At 38.8% G+C, this 17,508-nt stretch overlaps 1 protein-coding gene and 1 non-coding gene across 2 annotated transcripts; both read right to left on the bottom strand.

Annotated features, from left to right (window-relative positions):
• Positions 1 to 2,634: 2,634 nt before the first annotated feature.
• On the bottom strand, positions 2,635 to 2,707 carry Trnas-cga (transfer RNA serine (anticodon CGA)). The gene has a single exon. It is a non-coding gene; the product is annotated as a tRNA-Ser (tRNA).
• A 2,080-nt stretch (positions 2,708 to 4,787) lies between these two features.
• Positions 4,788 to 11,375, bottom strand: LOC134751715 (uncharacterized). Its single transcript, XM_063687159.1, has 3 exons — positions 11,334 to 11,375; positions 8,908 to 9,114; positions 4,788 to 5,145 (listed from the first exon to the last, which is right to left on the bottom strand). The coding sequence occupies exons 1-3, from the start codon at positions 11,364 to 11,366 to the stop codon at positions 4,807 to 4,809; spliced, it is 579 nt and encodes a 192-aa protein (XP_063543229.1). The 5' UTR covers positions 11,367 to 11,375; the 3' UTR covers positions 4,788 to 4,806.
• Between the last annotated feature and the right edge of the window lie 6,133 nt (positions 11,376 to 17,508).

The following is a 17,508-nucleotide window of genomic DNA, read 5'->3' as shown; positions in this document are numbered from 1 at the left end:
TTGATGGACACTTTTCATACATAGAGATTTGGCTCCTTTATATAGTCTCCATGGCTCGTATATACGCATTAATGTCAAGTTGGCATTTCAGCAGTGCTGCCAACGCCACGCCACTGACAAGTAATACCAAATATCTTTGCCATACATTTGTTCGTAACAGGAGAGTTTCCAACCACTGGGCGCCACTACAACAATCTGAGGGTCTCTGTCACTCTTACATATTCGAGCGATAAAGAGGCAGATAGCGAATTTTCGGATTCGCGTTTCCCGGTAGGTCCTCTGTAAGCAAACCGCCTTGATGCATCAATATCATATTTTATTATCTCTGAAAACTTGTCAAAAAACTGTTAAAGGTAAGTATGTATAAGTTACTCTATGGTTTACTAAAAAGGCTAGTGCTGCACTCTGGTGGCAGAACATTGCAGTAATATCCCCTTATGATTTTTTACAGTCCCTACCAAGTCCCTAACATATGGTGCAAAATATAATGCTACTTTACTGCACTAGTGCGATAATTAGCACATTACGTAACTATGTCGAAAATTTAAACGGTCATATGTGGTATTTTCTATAAAAAGGGACCTTATTGTCGATGTCGCTTACGCCATTATTAACGATGCTCCGATATATAGTTTGTCAAAGGACTGTCACATTTCAAACATAGACAGAGAGAATGATGTCTTATACTAGTACTAGCATCGAAAAGAAAAGGATGAGTATACCTATAGTTTTCTTTGTTCTTATTTACCGACAAGATTTGCTTGACCAACTATAAATACAATGCCGCGCGGCGCTGTGCGGCGTAAGCGCCATTGACAATTAGGTCCCTTTTCATAGAAAATGCCCCATATACGTACTATAAAACGTTGAGCGAATAGGTAATTCGCAACCGGTGTCGACGCCCTTCGGTCGTATTTTAATTTATCCTCACTCATTGCGAATTTCCTATTTTTCGCATTTGTATCGTAAATATATATTATACTACTCTTCGTTATAGTTCTTATTAAACTTACCTTTACACGCCAATAAAATCATAGAGACTATATAAAGGAGCCAAATCTCTATGTATGAAAAGTGTCCATCAAAAAACCGAAATACTACCAAAAACAACCTACGTAATTTGGTCGGGTTATTTGTTGCCTTATATGGTTCATGTTATACTCATGTCCCAGAGCCTAACTAGCGCCACCGGAGAGATTAGGAACTATTATTTAAAGCTGAAAGCGGTCACTTTTGCAACAATTCCGCCATAAGAGATTTGCATCCTTTCTATACCATCCATAAATAAAATAAAATAAACCATCATGCATGATTGTTTGACAGGATAAGTTTTAGTTAGGAGAAGTGTCAAGTGTTAGTTCCGAGCTTATTTATTTATTTTGTTCAATAATCTACTTGTTCTTGTTCTGGCAATTGCCTAAGAGGTCGCCTTTCGTTTGCATTTTTGTTTGATTAAATGTATAAATATTTTGTGCTATTGTGTTTCTTTGCTGCGTCGGGCAGCCAACGTGTACTCTTGTTTAAGCTTCTCGTTATTGAGTGAAACATTTTAAGCAATTTTTGACATAGAAACGTGAGTAACCCGTTTTATTATACCTATTTGATACACGGTTACTATCTGATTATACACCCCCTTACCCCTTAGGCACCTTAGGTGCACCAAAAAGCCGGGACAACGCTAAGGAAATAAGGAAATTCATCGTCACAAAAATATCAGTAGGTAAATGATTACAAAGTTTCATTTAATGTATGAGTTCTATACCATATAGCTCTACATCTAATACCTCTAAAGTACACTCTTGGTAAACACAGTAAAGCTACTCTATCTAATTCTAGGTACCACTAGACTCGGCACACTGTAGGTATCTAGGTATCTAATTTAAAGTACTAATATGTAGATATCTGCATGTTGTAATTTTCCTTACCAAAGAAGCCACAGTATTCACTGAAAATGCATCTTCTAATTAATTAAATGCATGCAAGCACGCTTTTAATTAAATTTCGTAATAATAACCTATCAATGGAACCCGCTGCGTAATGAGGGAAATCTAGTGATGTATAGTTACCGGTTTTGGAAATTGGGAAATGGTTTTTACCGGCAGCTTCAAAGTTCTACTGTCTGGTGTTGTGGGCAGCCGACTCGTCTTTGGCCGGGTAGATGCGAATCGAAACATTGAGGCAAAGTCTATATAATATTACTATCTGAGCCTCGTAAATAAAAAAGATCCACAATTTCCATACTCAACTCTACCCATATTAGAGTACTGCTTTTTCTGATATTGCGGCCGTAGCACGGTCGCATTTATATCACCTGTCACCATGTCTGTCACGTTCTAATTAGTATGTAAGCGCGAAAGTGACAGGCATAGTGACAGGCGATAAAAATGGAACCATGCTGCCACCGCTGACCAGTATCAAGTATCATAGGCACAAATGAAAATTTAAAGGATTTTTAAGCAATGATTTTACACATGAGATAGTTATTTCGTCTGCTTTTTAGCGCTACAAAGAGTACAAAGTAATTAAATCGTTTTTTTTCTCTATTTCAGAAGTACCAAAATATTTATGTTTAAGTTTTCTTCTATAAAAAACTGTAATAGCATATATTAAAGAAAAAGTGACGAAGCCCTCCAGTGGTGAAGGCCGGATTCGAACCGGCGTCTTTAGCTATCGCGGCTAACGCCATGAACCCCTAGGCCACCTCGCCACGGCGGTGCCCGTCCGAATTTCTCGACTATATGCCATTAGTAAGACTAGGCGTCTTTGACCAGCTCTAAGGGCAAGCAGTGCGCGCTTGCACCTCCTATAATAAAACCTACATATTGATTTTGATATGCCAGTCAATTCGAACAACGTGATAATTACTAGATACGAAAATAATACGATATCTAATAGACACGTTATAGTTTAGTTCTCAACTAGTATCTTTTGCAGTTCGATTCGAGAAACCAATTTGTCATTTCACGCTACAATTATTGTGACGTTTTGGGATATCTATTAGATATCCATCGTATGTCTAAGTGATATCTTAAGCAAATCTTAAAGAGATCGTTCAAGAGGACATTCGGAATCGCGGAAATGTCAAATTTGACATGACTTTCTTTAATATTTCATTATCGTTTCTGTTTCATATCTAGTGGATATCTAGTTGATATTTAGATCATTGTTCGAATTGGCCCGATGGTCTGACAATCTTGTCTGTAAAACCGTAAGGACATTAGTCCACTGTATATAATATTATTTCAGTTGTTACAGTTGTAGACTGTACCATCACTAGTAATGAGCAAAATCAGCTTCCCAAAAGGTCTTAAGCGGCATTTCCGTTCATATATACATATAACGTTTTGTCGTGTTTTATGTCAAAATGAGTTTCCATTTAGCAACGAGAATGCCTTTGCATCGGTTTGTTACTATTAAAATTGAGGCATGGAGGTTTTGGCTTTCGAAATGCAATATTTTAGAAGTACAGTCGAGTAGAAAATAATGTGCCTATAAAATATCTGCCACCTTGTTTGTTAGTTTATAATTTCTTAATTGTTTTATATAAATATACTTTTATCATATTACAAGTTTCTGTCCGCGACTTCGTCTGCGCGGAATGATAATGAAGATGATTGATAAAAACTACCCTATGTCCTTTCTCGTGTATATAACTATCTTCATAACAAATTCCCAGGTAGCAAAGTGACGTCATCGACGTCACAATGACGTAATTCTGTCGTCATAATGACGTCGCTGACGTCATAATGACGTATAAATGCTGTTAGGGTTTTATTTAAATCGATTAAGCGCTTTAAGCGTGAACAGTTAACAGACCGACAGAGCTACTTTCGTATTTATAATATTACTAGCTTTTGCCCGCGACTTCGTCTGCGTGGAATTAGTTATTTCGGTACCATAATTTTTAAACAAATCTGCTTTTAAATCCATCCTTTTTTTCACCCCTAAATTGGTCCCCTCTATAAATTTCCACCCCATTTTTTACACCCTTAGGGGATGATTTTCCCACAGCTCAAACTATCCCCATACCAAGTTTCATTTGATTAGAGTATGAAATAATTTCTCAGTCTCGGCCAATTTTATTATGCATGAATTTATTTCAGTGCAAATTCGTAATTCCGTATGATTCCGTATTTTGCAAACAGAATTTCTGAATCTTATCTACCCCAAGAGTATTGCTGTTTTTTATGAATTATAAGGGATGCGAGCGAGCAGAGAAATGTGACGTTTTCAATCAAAAGGTACCACATTGTCGCTTGCCATAAGGACGCTCTGACAGGTTATTTGTATAAAGACACAAGCTCGTCTTTCTGGTAAGCGACAAAGTGGTACCTTTTGATTAAGAACGTCACATTAATTGCCTGATGGTAAGCAATCACCGTCGTCCATGGACACCCGCAACATTAGAGGGGTTGTAAGTACGTCGCCGGTCTTTAAGATGGGTACTCAAATGAATGGAATAGGAAAATAGTTCTTTAAAACAGCCATTCTCAAAGTGTGCTCCGCGGACCCATAGGGCTCTGCAAAGCCCATGTGGGGCCTCCGCGACAATAAAAACAAATCAATAACCAGCTTGGGGCTCCGTCAAATATTTTGCTTTCCAAAAGGGTTCCGTCGCCAAAAAATTTGAGAACCGCTGCTTTAAAACCGCGGTACGCTGAATCGATCGGTAAAGCAGTAATATCATTTAGTCCAAGAATTCAAAAATAGATGGCGCTTCAACCTTAAAAAATCGCTCAGAATTTGCGTTCGGATTGCAGTTATATTATAGAATATCACATGGTTTGAAATTCAGAAATAACCAAATTAACATCTGACACATTTAGGTTCATCATCATCCGGTGGCGGTCCTTTGGTGCTAGAATCCCCATCACAATCGTCTTCGTCGCATCGAGGCTCTTCGTCACATTCGTATTTCTGCTCACATTTCTTGTCGCACTTCTTCTGTTCTCTAGGTTTCGGAAGTTCGGAGCACTCGTCCTTGCATTCGTCTTGGGCGCCGCAGCGCAGGCTGTTCCGAAGGCTGAGGAGGGATTTGTAGACTGGCTGTCGTTTTTGAGGTTTTCGGGCGAGTTCGTAGCGGGGGCGGGAGCGGTAGACAGTGGGCTTTTGGCGCGCTTTATGGAGCTGTGGAGAAATAATTATGGTTTAAAGAAATGTGATGTTTTGAATCAAAAAGGTACTTAACATATACTTATAGGTAGATATAAGTTGTCGAAGTACGTTGGTTTTAGTTACATTATAGACGTTCACGAGCGAACACGTGTGTTTCACTTCTCCGAATCCCATACTTACCACATGGCGACCGTGACCTCGAGCGCGGGCTCCGCCGGGCCGCACGATGTTAGTGTCAGCGTTCTCGCCGTCTCGGTGTGAGCGTGTTTATTAGACCTTTTGATTGAAAACTTCAAATAATATGTTACAGGCTTTTGGCGGTCGGAGCCCGGGAAGCGGGTTACTGGCTACATGCCCATCCTTCGCCTAATACTGGTACTTTCTTGGATCCGGCCTTCCTTAGACTGGCGACTGGTTTGCGACTCAGGGTTTCGGTGTGTACGCCACACATATGCTCTTGTGGCACGGACGTGGACCGACTGGGACACCATGGATTATCTTGTCAAAAAAGTGCCGGCCGTTTTTCAAGACATGCGTCGCTTAATGACATAATCCGTCGGTCTCTTGCCACCATCAATGTACCCGCTCTTCTTGAGCCGACTGGCATTATCAGAGATGATGGCAAGAGGCCCGATGGGATGTCTTTGGTTCCTTGGAGCTTGGGGCGGATGTTGGTGTGGGATGCTACCTGCGTAGACACACTGGCACCGTCCCACCTCCAACGTACTAATGTAAAAGCGGGCGGAGCGGCGGAAAGCGCCGTAATTTTAAAACGTAATAAATATAAGAGCCTCGGTAGAGAGTATCATTTCGTTCCATTTGGAGTTGAAACTCTAGGTCCATGGGGTCCCAGCGCGCATAAGTTGTTTGCAGAAATCGCGAAGCGTCTGGTTGACGTAACTGGTGACCGAAGAGCTGGCGGCTTTCTCGCACAACGTATCAGCATTGCGATACAGCGGGGAAATGCCGCCAGCATCCTTGGTACAATGCCTCAAGGGCCTAATAATATGTTTAGGTAGGTAATTTTATTATGAAAGCATAGAACGCATCAAATATACACTTTTTTTAGAAGATTTTTTTGCGTAAATTACGTGTGAAAACATTTCTGTAACATTTTTAAATGACTTTTATGTTGTATTGGGTTCCGTACACAAAGGGTAAAAACGGGACCCTATTACTAAGACTCCGCTGTCCGTCTGTCTGTCTGTCACCAGGCTTTATCTCATGAACCGTGATAGCTAGACAGTCGAAATTTTTACAGATGATGTATATCTGTTGCCGCTATAACAACAAATACTAAAATTACGGAACCCTCGGGGCGCGAGTCCGACTCCCGGCCGGTTTTTTTAAACTTCCGAATGGCACCTTTTTTACACATGTTCGATCGTTATTTATACAAAATATGCTTAATTTACCAAGTGTGTCCGTGTATGGTGCCATCAAAATTATAAAGGGGTTCAATTTATAAATGGTTGTGAAAAAAATAGGTACCTATTTGATTAGTTAGGTCACAGGGCGGACACGCTATACATCAACAATCACTTGCGTTTCTATGTGTGAACGGCACGTCTGTACACGCATCGTGCGTCATAGTGTGAGTAAGTTGCTTAAAACAGTACTGAGCGGCCGGCAAACGGCCGTCAATCTGCTGTTGCGGGGCGAGGTAATTCGAGTCGGGGCGGGGCGGTGAGTGGCCGTTCTGTATGATAATCAGGCATCGTAAACTGCGAGCGAAATCCATTTAAATGACGTATGACAACCAGTTACAACCCTAGTACTTCAATGGATTTCGCTGGCAGTTTACGATGCCTGATAATAATACTATTACTTATTCTGTGGTTAGGTACTGATTTGTCGATAAAATTCATTGTACTATCCGTGATTAATGGCTCCATCATAGCTGTCCAAACATATTGTACTTATTATAATATTGTCTTCGGTTACCGCGATAGTTATCATAAAATAAAACTATGAAAACGAATATCGTGTATTTTGAATTTATAATACATCCCGACGTTACGATTATATGAGATTGTATCTCTACAATAAGATAAGAGATAAGTTGTAAGATAGTGTTATTGTGCGCGTGTGATGATGAGGAATGTTATGAAAGTCAAAGAAGCGAAAGAGGTATTTCAGGATCGTAGCAAGTGGAAATCCGTGGTCTCTGCCTACCCCTCCGGAAAATAGGCGTGAATAATCACGCCTATGTGATGGACACGTTCGTGTCTGCATAAACTAATCATACAATCCTAACATACATACATACATATAAATGTACAATCCTAACATACATACATACATATAAATGTATGTATGTGTGATTGTATGATTAGTTTATGCAGACACGAACGTGTCCATCACGTGGGTAGCTGACCCTGCAGCTGAAGTTTAATCGGAGCCTATCTACTACGTACAGAGCACACAGATCGCGATGCTGTATCTGCTTTCATTTCAATTAAATTTCATCTCATTATAAATAAGGTGTTTGTGACGTTTTCAATCAAAAGGTACCACATTGTTGCTTACCATAAGGACGAAGTTAGATTGTATCTTTATACTAATAACCTGTCAGAGCGTCAAATCCTTATCGCAAGCTTTAGCTACTGCTCGCTTTTTAGAGTTGTTCAATGGTGCCTAGCCTTTCAAAAATTGCATATACTCAAGAATTTGGGACGGGTAACGCTGTGGCCGGATGGCCTAGGGGTCAGGGCGTTAGCCGCGTAAGATGAAGATGTCGGTTCAATTCCGGCCTCGGCCACTGGTACTTTTCCTTTAGTAAATTATATCTATGTCATTTTATAGTTTTCTACTATTTTAGTGCCCTTACTGTTGTCCCGCTGTGTACTGCGCGACTACTAGGAGGATCAAAGTGCTGTAACAGTTAGATTCTGCTGATTGAAGATCCATAATTGGAAGGAAATGGATTCCTAAAGTGTCTGCTATTGATCGCTTTGAACGTAGTTTTCGTACATACATACAATCATAATATATCCTGGGGTTGATTATGATTATAGTCGAAACTACATGTGCCTTTTGAACGTCAAGGAAATTGAGAATTTCAGAGTGACAGAATATAATTAACGGTATGTAATATCGCTAAGATGTTAAATAGTTACGCAAGAGACCTTTCAGCAAACACAGGGTGGCGCGCCTAGCGACTTCTGTAATAGTATTACACATTTCTTAAACGGCTACCGAAGTTCAAAGCCATATTTATTATTATTATTTATCTCTCCACTCTGTGACAGAAACACTGGTTCAGCTGGTGCCTCCACACTTGAGGAGGAATCTTGCAGCGCTCTGCTTGTTAATTTGCAAGACCACTGGTCTTCAACTTCATTGAGGTTTCAACACTTTGGAGGATAAGAGAGAAGATGGACAGTGAATTAAGACCTAAGTCCAGTATTACCTGTGTCAATATAGTCATCAAGGAGATCCTATTGCTTTCCCGAAGATGAATCCCAGTGCCCTGCTGTTGATGACCAAGATCAAGGGGCTTCAACTCGGGGAGATTCTTAACTTGATTAAGAAGATGGACGATAATTTGAAAGATCTAAATCCAGTTACATTACCTGTGTCAATATAGTCATCAAGGAGATTCTATTGCTCTCCCCACTCTGTTTGAACTCGGGATCGGCCGGGCGACACTTGATCAAGAATCCTGCAGCACTCTGCTATTAATCTCCAAGATCACTGGTCTTCCGTTTTGTAGAGGTATTCAACATTTTGAAGGATTTTTTTAGAGAGAAGATGCACAGTGAATAAAATACTTAAGTCCAGTTACATTACCTGTGTCAATATAGTCATCAAGGAGATTCCATTGCTCTCCCCACTCTGCCTGAACGTAGGTTCCACTGGGGCTTCCACACTTGAAGACTCTTGCAGCGCTCGGCTGTTGACGACCAGGATCAGGGGGCTTCGGCTCTTAGAACGCTTGGCTTGGTCGAGGAGACGAGAGATGACGGAGGAGATTGAGGATTCGGAGGCGGCGAGGCCCTGGAATTTAATTTCTTTGTAAACTTAATTTTATTACGTACGATTCCTACCGAACGGGTGGAGTCGGCGCGCATGGAGTGCTCGCGGAATCGGATGGCTCCGGTCGGACTCCATCGCTTCTGCCATACACATTGAAAATACGCTCCGGCGCGGCCCGACTCCAGCCGGTCGGTGGGAATCGTACAATAGGGTAGCGTGGGTTATGATTGTATCACCTTACTTACAGGTACGTCATACGTGGTTATGTTTTTGTCGTGTTTTCCATAATTTTTTACATCGCCACAGGTGTTTTATCATAAGACTGACACCTATTTATTTGAAACTATTTTCATAATTTAACTAAATGTTATTACCTTCATAATTTTGTATGGGGATCGAAATTTTCCACTTCCAAAACGAAAGTTTCCTTTCATGGATTTTTATTTACTTTTTAGAAATATTCCGCAACCTGCACAATGTAATTCCCAATAAGAAATAAATTAATCTAATCTAATCTACCCGGGACAATATAGTTATCAATGATGAAAAAATGAAAAATTGTTTATTTTTGGTTACAACATTTCACAATTTACAATTTAGTTATGCTTGGAATCTCCTTATAAGTATTGTAAATACTTGTGACAGAAGACCCCGCTACTAACTATTAAGGGTTTATAAATAGTAACCGAACATATCATTTGAAGTAATATTTAGGTCAAGATATTAATTAGTATGAACTTTAGCTAAAGTAAAGTTAAACATACAATTTATATTACAATGAAGTAAAATTAAATTTGAAAACAAAATTATATACATATAATGTTGAGAGATTAGTGCACTCAAAACAATAGAATTTACAAAAATTGAAATAAAACGTGTATGTGTCTGTGTTGTGTGTGTGTGAAAGTGTGTGCATGTGTGTGTGTGTGTGAAAGTGTGTGCATGTGTGTGTGTGTGTATAGATATAATACTAGTGTGTAACCGTAGTGATTTAATTATTTTGAAATGTGATGTGGTAAGACAGTCGTCGACTCGCAACTCTTAATTCCTCGGCATCATCTTGACATGCACCCCATTCCTAGACCTCAGTGTCGTGTTTCCTCTTTTGTCGTGTCAGGGAGAAAAACAGATCGTTGCCCATGAACAAGTCTCTCATTCTGGTCGCCATGATTTGACTTACGACGTCAATAGATTTAACATATTTAGATAGTTGATTCGTTTTTATGCATCAGGCAACATCAGGCTACGTTTTTAACTGACTATGACTATGATAGAGGAGCAGGGATTTAGGAAGATAAATGCAATAAAACTGTGTTGTAAAAATATTAAAATTAGAGAATGGAAAATAAATGGCTACTTTTAAAAAGAAAGAATAATGATGTTTGTAAACATAAGAAAACTTACTACCTATTTATGTACCTATAATTACAAAAACCTATAGATAAATTATTTTGTCAACTGGATCGGTCAATTTTTCCTTCAAAATCACTACACCTTATAAAACAAAGTCACCGCGTCTGTCCCTTTGTAATAAACTCAAAAACTACTGAATGGGTTTTCATGCGGTTTTCACCTATCAAGGAAGAAGGTTCTTGAGGAAGGTTTAGGTGGATTAAATTGTTAAGGTTTTGTGATCCTTGCGAAGCCGGAACGGGTGGCTAGTATCTTTATAAAGAAACAAACTATCGCTCATATTCATAATACACCATTATACTCGTATATTCCACCAGATTTTACAATATAAAACCGTCACTTGTTTTCCTTAGCCAGACAGGTTTAGTTCAAGACGGCAACGTATGGGCCCCCCGGGCGCTGTGAGGGTACAGTTTCAGTATGTTACAGTGTTACATTATAAAATACTGAAAAATCTAAGCTTCGTGGGAATTTTCAGGGATTCAGGTTGGCTCCTGGGGAATGAATAGGAGATTGGTTAGAGTAAAAGTGGTTTGAATACGATTTTTACCGGTTTTTAAAGTTTTGGAATACTTTTTTAATTCGAGACTTATAGGTTGAACACAGTGAAAAATAAACTGTTTTTCATGTGAAGTGAAATGTTGGACACTGGATGAATAATCACATTTGAATGTAAAAATGACATGTTTCCTTTCCAATAAAAACACCAGTGTATCAAAATAATTTCGCCAAATACACATTGAAAATGAAAAATGAAAAAATGAAAATGAAAATGAAATGTATCTGTGTATCTATAGATACAAATTAAATAAAGTATAGTAACTTACGATAAATAGTAGTATACACGCAGCCTTCAACATTTTGGTCTCAACTATATCGAAACCACCGATTGAATGAATATAATTATATTTGCACTCTGATTATGAAGAATTAATTAAACTTTGTTTTGTTTTGGCGTGCGATTGTAATTATAGATGTTATCGGTATTTCTGTTGCCTGCGCTGGCGCTGGTGGCCTAGCGATAAGAGCGTGCGACTTTCAATCCGGAGGTCGCGGGTTCAAACCCCCGGCTCGTACCAATGAGTTTTTCGGAACTTATGTACGAAATATCATTTGATATATATACCAATCGCTTTTCGGTGAAGGAAAACATCGTGAGGAAACCGGACTAATCCTAACAAGGCCTAGTTTCCCCCTCTGGGTTGGAAGGTCAGATGGCAATCGCTTTCGTAAAAACTAGTACCTAATTCTTAGGATTAGTTGTCAAGCGGACCCCAGGCTCCCATGAGCCGTGGCAAAATGCCGGGATAACGCGAGGAAAAAAAAAATATCGGTATTTCTGTTATTTCCGTTTTAGTTTAGGTATATTTTAATTTGATTGTGGTACCCACACTAATACATACTAATAATATTATAAATGCGAAAGTCTGTCCGTCTGTTTGTCTGTGTTAAATGATTCGAATTAAATAAATAATTGAATTGAATTGAGTTAACTTTTCACGCTTAAACCGCTTAACCAATTTAGTTGAAATTTGGCATAGAGATAGTTTGAGTCCCGGAGAAGGACATAGGATAGTTTTTATCTCGAAAATCATCCCTTAAGAGGGTCAAAAGCGGGGTGGAATTGAGATAATTAATGAATTGCCTGATAATTTGTGTAAGCAATTAAGCATATGCTCAAATTCAATGTTTGCCATTAGACTTTATCCAGGCACTATACTTCTAGCTGCGGATTCTCAAAAAATATGTCCGCGGTCTAATTGCCACGACCCACACAAAATGTATATATATATATATATATATTTTTTTCAAAAAAGTATAACACATTTTAAACTTATACACGTTTCGTCAAACTTGCGTTTAACGGCGAAATGGTGCACTCATTTTCAATGTTAGTACCTTAATCTAAATTTAATGGTTAACTTATCTTACTAAGGTTAATACTATTATATTACATTAACAAAGTTATTATGAAAGGAGTCGTGGCGATTAGATGCAACCACAGACATATTCTCAGAGAATGACCCTGTGGGCCGACCACATGATTGACGCGACAGTATCTCGCCGCGAGATAGACTACCCGTCTTTTATTAACTGTATGAATTAAAGGGGGACGGGTAGTCTATGTCGCGGCGAGATACTCTCGCGCCAATCAGGCGCTAGCCTGGCTGGTATTTGTAGATATAAGTAGGAATTACATATGTATAAAGCATGACTCACGTTAGACCGGACCGTGTCCGGGCCGGAGCTTCCGGCGCTTACTTTTCTATGACATGACAGGTGATCACGTGATGCTTTCCATAGAAAACGAAGCGCTGGAAGCTCCGGCCCGGACACGGCCCGGTCTAACGTGAGTCATCCTTAACGCTTTAATCCTCAAAATAATAAACAACCGGAACGGAAAACGCTCGCCGATTTGGGATTCAGAACAAACAATCGCATTTACATTAAACCGTTTATCCTCATTTTTGCATTGAGACCCGCTGGTGCGACGCAAATCATGTCACACGGCGGCTTGCCGTGTGACATGATTTGCATCCGAATGTGATTTGCTTGCCTGTTTTCAGCTATTTATTAAGTAAAATTACCATTTTTTTACTATTCAACTTTTTACAATAGACCAGTAATAAGGAGAACGTACATAGATCAAGTAACTGCTTACAATCAGGCGGTGACTGCTTACCAATCAGTTGGGTCGTATGCTTGTTTGCCACCGGTGGTATAAAAAACAGTAATTATAAGCAGAAGTAATTCTACAAGGTAGGTTGTCTGGTGTGGGCAAATGATTTAAAATCGATAAATTAATATAAAGGAGTTAAGCGCCAGTAGGGTCTATAGCACTTAAGGCCATTGTGAGTTCACTGTGATACCTAATGTTAATGACTCAACGAAGTAATTGGTGTCTACAGCTCACAGAGCCACTAGTTTTAAGTTATTGTAGCGTATTGTATAGATCCGGGATTAAAAATCTGTATCCAAATCGAAACATCCAATCCATGCCACGCCAGGCCACAGGCATGCTCGCACTTGGCCGGTTTGCTTTTTATATGACTACGAAAATGGTACGTATGTGCGACGTATGATTGGCTAGCGATATATTTACGAACGGTAACGCTCCGTCATTGTAGAGCGGCTCTACACAGAGCTAGAGAGTTAGATAGAGTCATAAATGGCATCACTGTATATATGTGTATGCCTACTGTCTTCTATTAAGGCCGTTCCATCGGTTTGCCGCTGTCACTGCCACATTTTGTAAGAAAGAACGGGAAAGATAATGCGCGCCAAGTGTCCATTTTGATCGAACTTTGTTGATTTTTATTTATTTTAAAAACGTTACTTACAATATCGAAATTCGAAAGCTATGAAATTACTATTTAAGTTAAGATTGTTTTTTCTTCTTTTTTTGTTTATAGTAGTCACATAATAAATAACCGAGTAAAGTTTGATTAAAAGTCCGAGTTAGAGGTTAATTTGGGAATTAATTGTATAGAGCGAAGTGTCATAATTCGTGTATCGGAAGCTATGATATTAAATATAATATAGTAAAGAACTACATATATTTTTTCCACGTCTACGAATATCAACGCCTCTTAGAAAAATATGATCATATAAGGAGATTTTTCACCTTCTGGCTCAGGGAACCGCCTTAAGAATAAAGTTTCATGACTTAACGTTTCAGATTGTCCCTTTCTTTCCCATTTGGATTAAACATCTTGTATCTTCTTCATCGGTCCCTCATTGCTGAGGATCGCGACAATCTATGCACCGTCTCCATATTGTGCGGTCATAAGCCATATGGGTCACACCCTGTATACCTAGTCTCATGTTGTTTTAGATAGCATATTGTATTACCGCAACATGCATTTATTCACATTTTACTGGTGGGTAAAGATTTTATAATAGTTACTAAAGCAGATACGCCACTCTTAATAATATGATTTTATCACTTTTTATCAGTAAGTACCGGTATGTCTCTTTCTAGTAACAATTAAGGCTAACTACACGAAATATTAGTCGTTGATTTGACCAATCGATCAATTATTTCGAGAAGTTGAATTTCAAATTAATAAACCACCGATTTACATCCATACACTGCATAAACATTTAAAAGAAAAAGAAAAATTTAACCACCTAGTTTTCTTCATACGAAATATGCGCGAAAATACATAACAAATCGTTCCAAAACAACATTTTTATTTGTAAATCAATAGAACTCGTAATTTTGAATAGAAATAACTCAAAACTTTCTATATCGTAATTTTCCTGAAATGACTTACATAAGAAAAAGATAAAAGACATTTATTCGTGACGATCACAACACAAGTACGAACATGTACAGACAACAACAGCAAGAAAAGAAGAGATCATCAATGAAGAGCACAAACAAAAATAAAAAAACAAGTATACAAGAAAAAAAAAGAGAAAAACATTCAAGAAACAAACAAACAAATCCATAGACAATTAATAATTATGAATGCGACCATACCATCTGTCAAAAACCAGCTTGCAGCTGCTAGCGCCAGCGGCTATTGGCAAAACTAAAACTGCCTGCAACTGCAAGCACGGTATAACCTCAACTAAATGGTATTATCGCAACATAAGACGTAATCCTAACATACACTTAAAATTATAAATTAAAAGAAGTAATATGGCAAAGCAAAAGGGACAAAAACGAACGGTAAATAAATACGAGAGACAATTGATTTCGACAGTGGCGTATTAGCTGTTACTAAAGTAGATAATCCGTTTCCGTAAATATAATATTTATGCTACAAGGCTTTTGTAGCATAAATATTATAGACACCCTAGGGAGCCATACTGGCAGTTTAATATGGTTAAAGTAAGTTGTTTAAAAAGTTATAACGGTTTATTACACTCATAAAAAAGATAGCTGAGTTTAGCGATTAAATATTATTGAGACGGGTCACTCACGCGTGTATTTTTGTTGAAGATTGCTCGTCATGTTTAGCTCTATAACGAGGAGCTTTACGGAAGTTTTGTTATTGGTCTAGCGAATATCAGAATCAGGGAAATATTTATTGCCTAAAAAAAACCTTTTTAATACAGTTGCTCAAAAAGTGGTACTTTTTGTGGCTGCGTAGCGTGCGAGAAGCTCAATTTCTCGAACTAGTGCTTTTTACTTTTTAGTTCCAAACTATACTTTCGAAACGCAGTTAAAATTGAATTTAGCGCGGAGCAGGTACCAGGGCCTCATGAGTTATGAGGAGGTGTCGTTGACCAACCCGCGCCGGGCCCGCGGCGGCCGCGGCCGGGGCGCGCACGAGTATGAGCTCGCGTATTTTAGCTGTATAGGTACTTTTGGTTTTGGTTTGGTTTGGTGGTATGATTCTACTAATGATATATTAATTTATTATTTTTTCGCAATTGTATTAAAAAACGTCGTTTACAACACGTGTGAAATGTCCTATATAAACTAAGTAGGTATTATAATAATATTATGTCATCATCACTGGCCTTTAACATCAATTAAATGATTGTTTAAACAGCGTCCATAACATAAACTAAGTAGGTATAATAAATAGTAATATATAAGTAGTACCTTAAACACTAACGCAGGACAGCTAGTGGCGAGTTGTTGGGGAGGCGATCCCACGTTGTCGTGGTAGAATGTTCGCGATCTTAGGACGCCCCCCAAAACGACATTTTGTGGGAAACGCCGGTGTGCGTTTAGTGGGTAGGCCCTCTTTTCTCAATGGAAAGAGCTGGGAGGTGACATACCCCCCCATAATTGGCCCACCTCAGGTCAGGGGGACGATGCGTAACAGCATTCCCACACCGAAAAATAAATAAAAAAAGGCGATCCCACGTAACCCAGTGCCCCTTGTTAGTTCTGTCTCCCGAACGATGGATCATCTACCGTGGGTGGGTGGTACAGGATTATAGGCCCTTGGCTTGCCATAGCCGGCCTTCCAGAGTGGAGTCGCGAGAGATGCGTTCTCGAAGGTAGACGTAGAAACGTAAGTGGCGAGTTGGCTGTATGTTTAAAGTCCTGTGACACCTCTCTACCCTCAGTCCTCACACCGGTCATGATGATGATGACCCTTGAGCCATCCTAGATGTCGCTTTTTGTGGGGCCCATCTTATGGGAGCGAGTCACCGTCTGCCGGAAATATAATTTTATACAATTTTATTTGGCAGGCGTGCTATATTTGACTTAAACCAAATAGTTTTCCAAAATGATACTTTTTATTGAAGAAAACGCATTTTGACATAAAATGGTCTTAAAGTAACTTGATTTATACATATAATTAAAAAGTAGAAATAGTTCATGAAATAAATTCTTGACGGTGAAATAAATGAGTGCAAGGCTACTCATTTATTTCACCGTTACTAGATAAGCAGCTAAACTCATAACTGAAGCGTTAATCAACTTTATTGCACTTGCAACTCTGAAAATGCACCCCAACGCAATATTTCTATTCCCTTGGGTGTTGTGAAGCTATGCAGTAAGCCATGCGTTCTTAAAACATTACTCATATGTTAGCTTATTTAAGAGGCGAAGTCTTCAAGAATGATACGCCCATGGGTCTAATTTCTTGTCTGTATAGGATACGGAATAAAAATGCTGACAAATAATTATAATCATCTTTTTGCATTTACTAGAGTACGATTTTGTCTGTTTTGCAGCAAAACCGAGGTTTTTGACCATATATGAAAGAAAGTCTTGGCTTGTGATACTGATAACTTCAAAAACCGGTTGCTGTTTTTTATTTCTGTATGGGTCATTCTCAAAAAATATGTCTGCGGTATAATTGCCGCGACCTATACAAAATGTATGAAAACAGTCATGGCAATTAGACGCAACCGAAATAAATACTCAGAGAATGACCATTATTTTCTTCTTTTGAAGTTTGCAATAAAGAATATTAAATTTGAAAATTGTAGTTGTTTTTGTACTTATATGTGAATGTAGATGCGCATTTAAAAAATGGTTAATCTCTAAGGGCCACTTGCAGCATTTACTACCCGGGGTTAACTGGT

This window comes from Cydia strobilella, chromosome 23 (assembly GCF_947568885.1).
Source record: "Cydia strobilella chromosome 23, ilCydStro3.1, whole genome shotgun sequence".
Lineage (NCBI taxonomy): Eukaryota > Metazoa > Arthropoda > Insecta > Lepidoptera > Tortricidae > Cydia > Cydia strobilella.
Note: the sequence above shows the minus strand (reverse complement) of the source record. Positions and strands in the feature narration are given on the sequence as shown.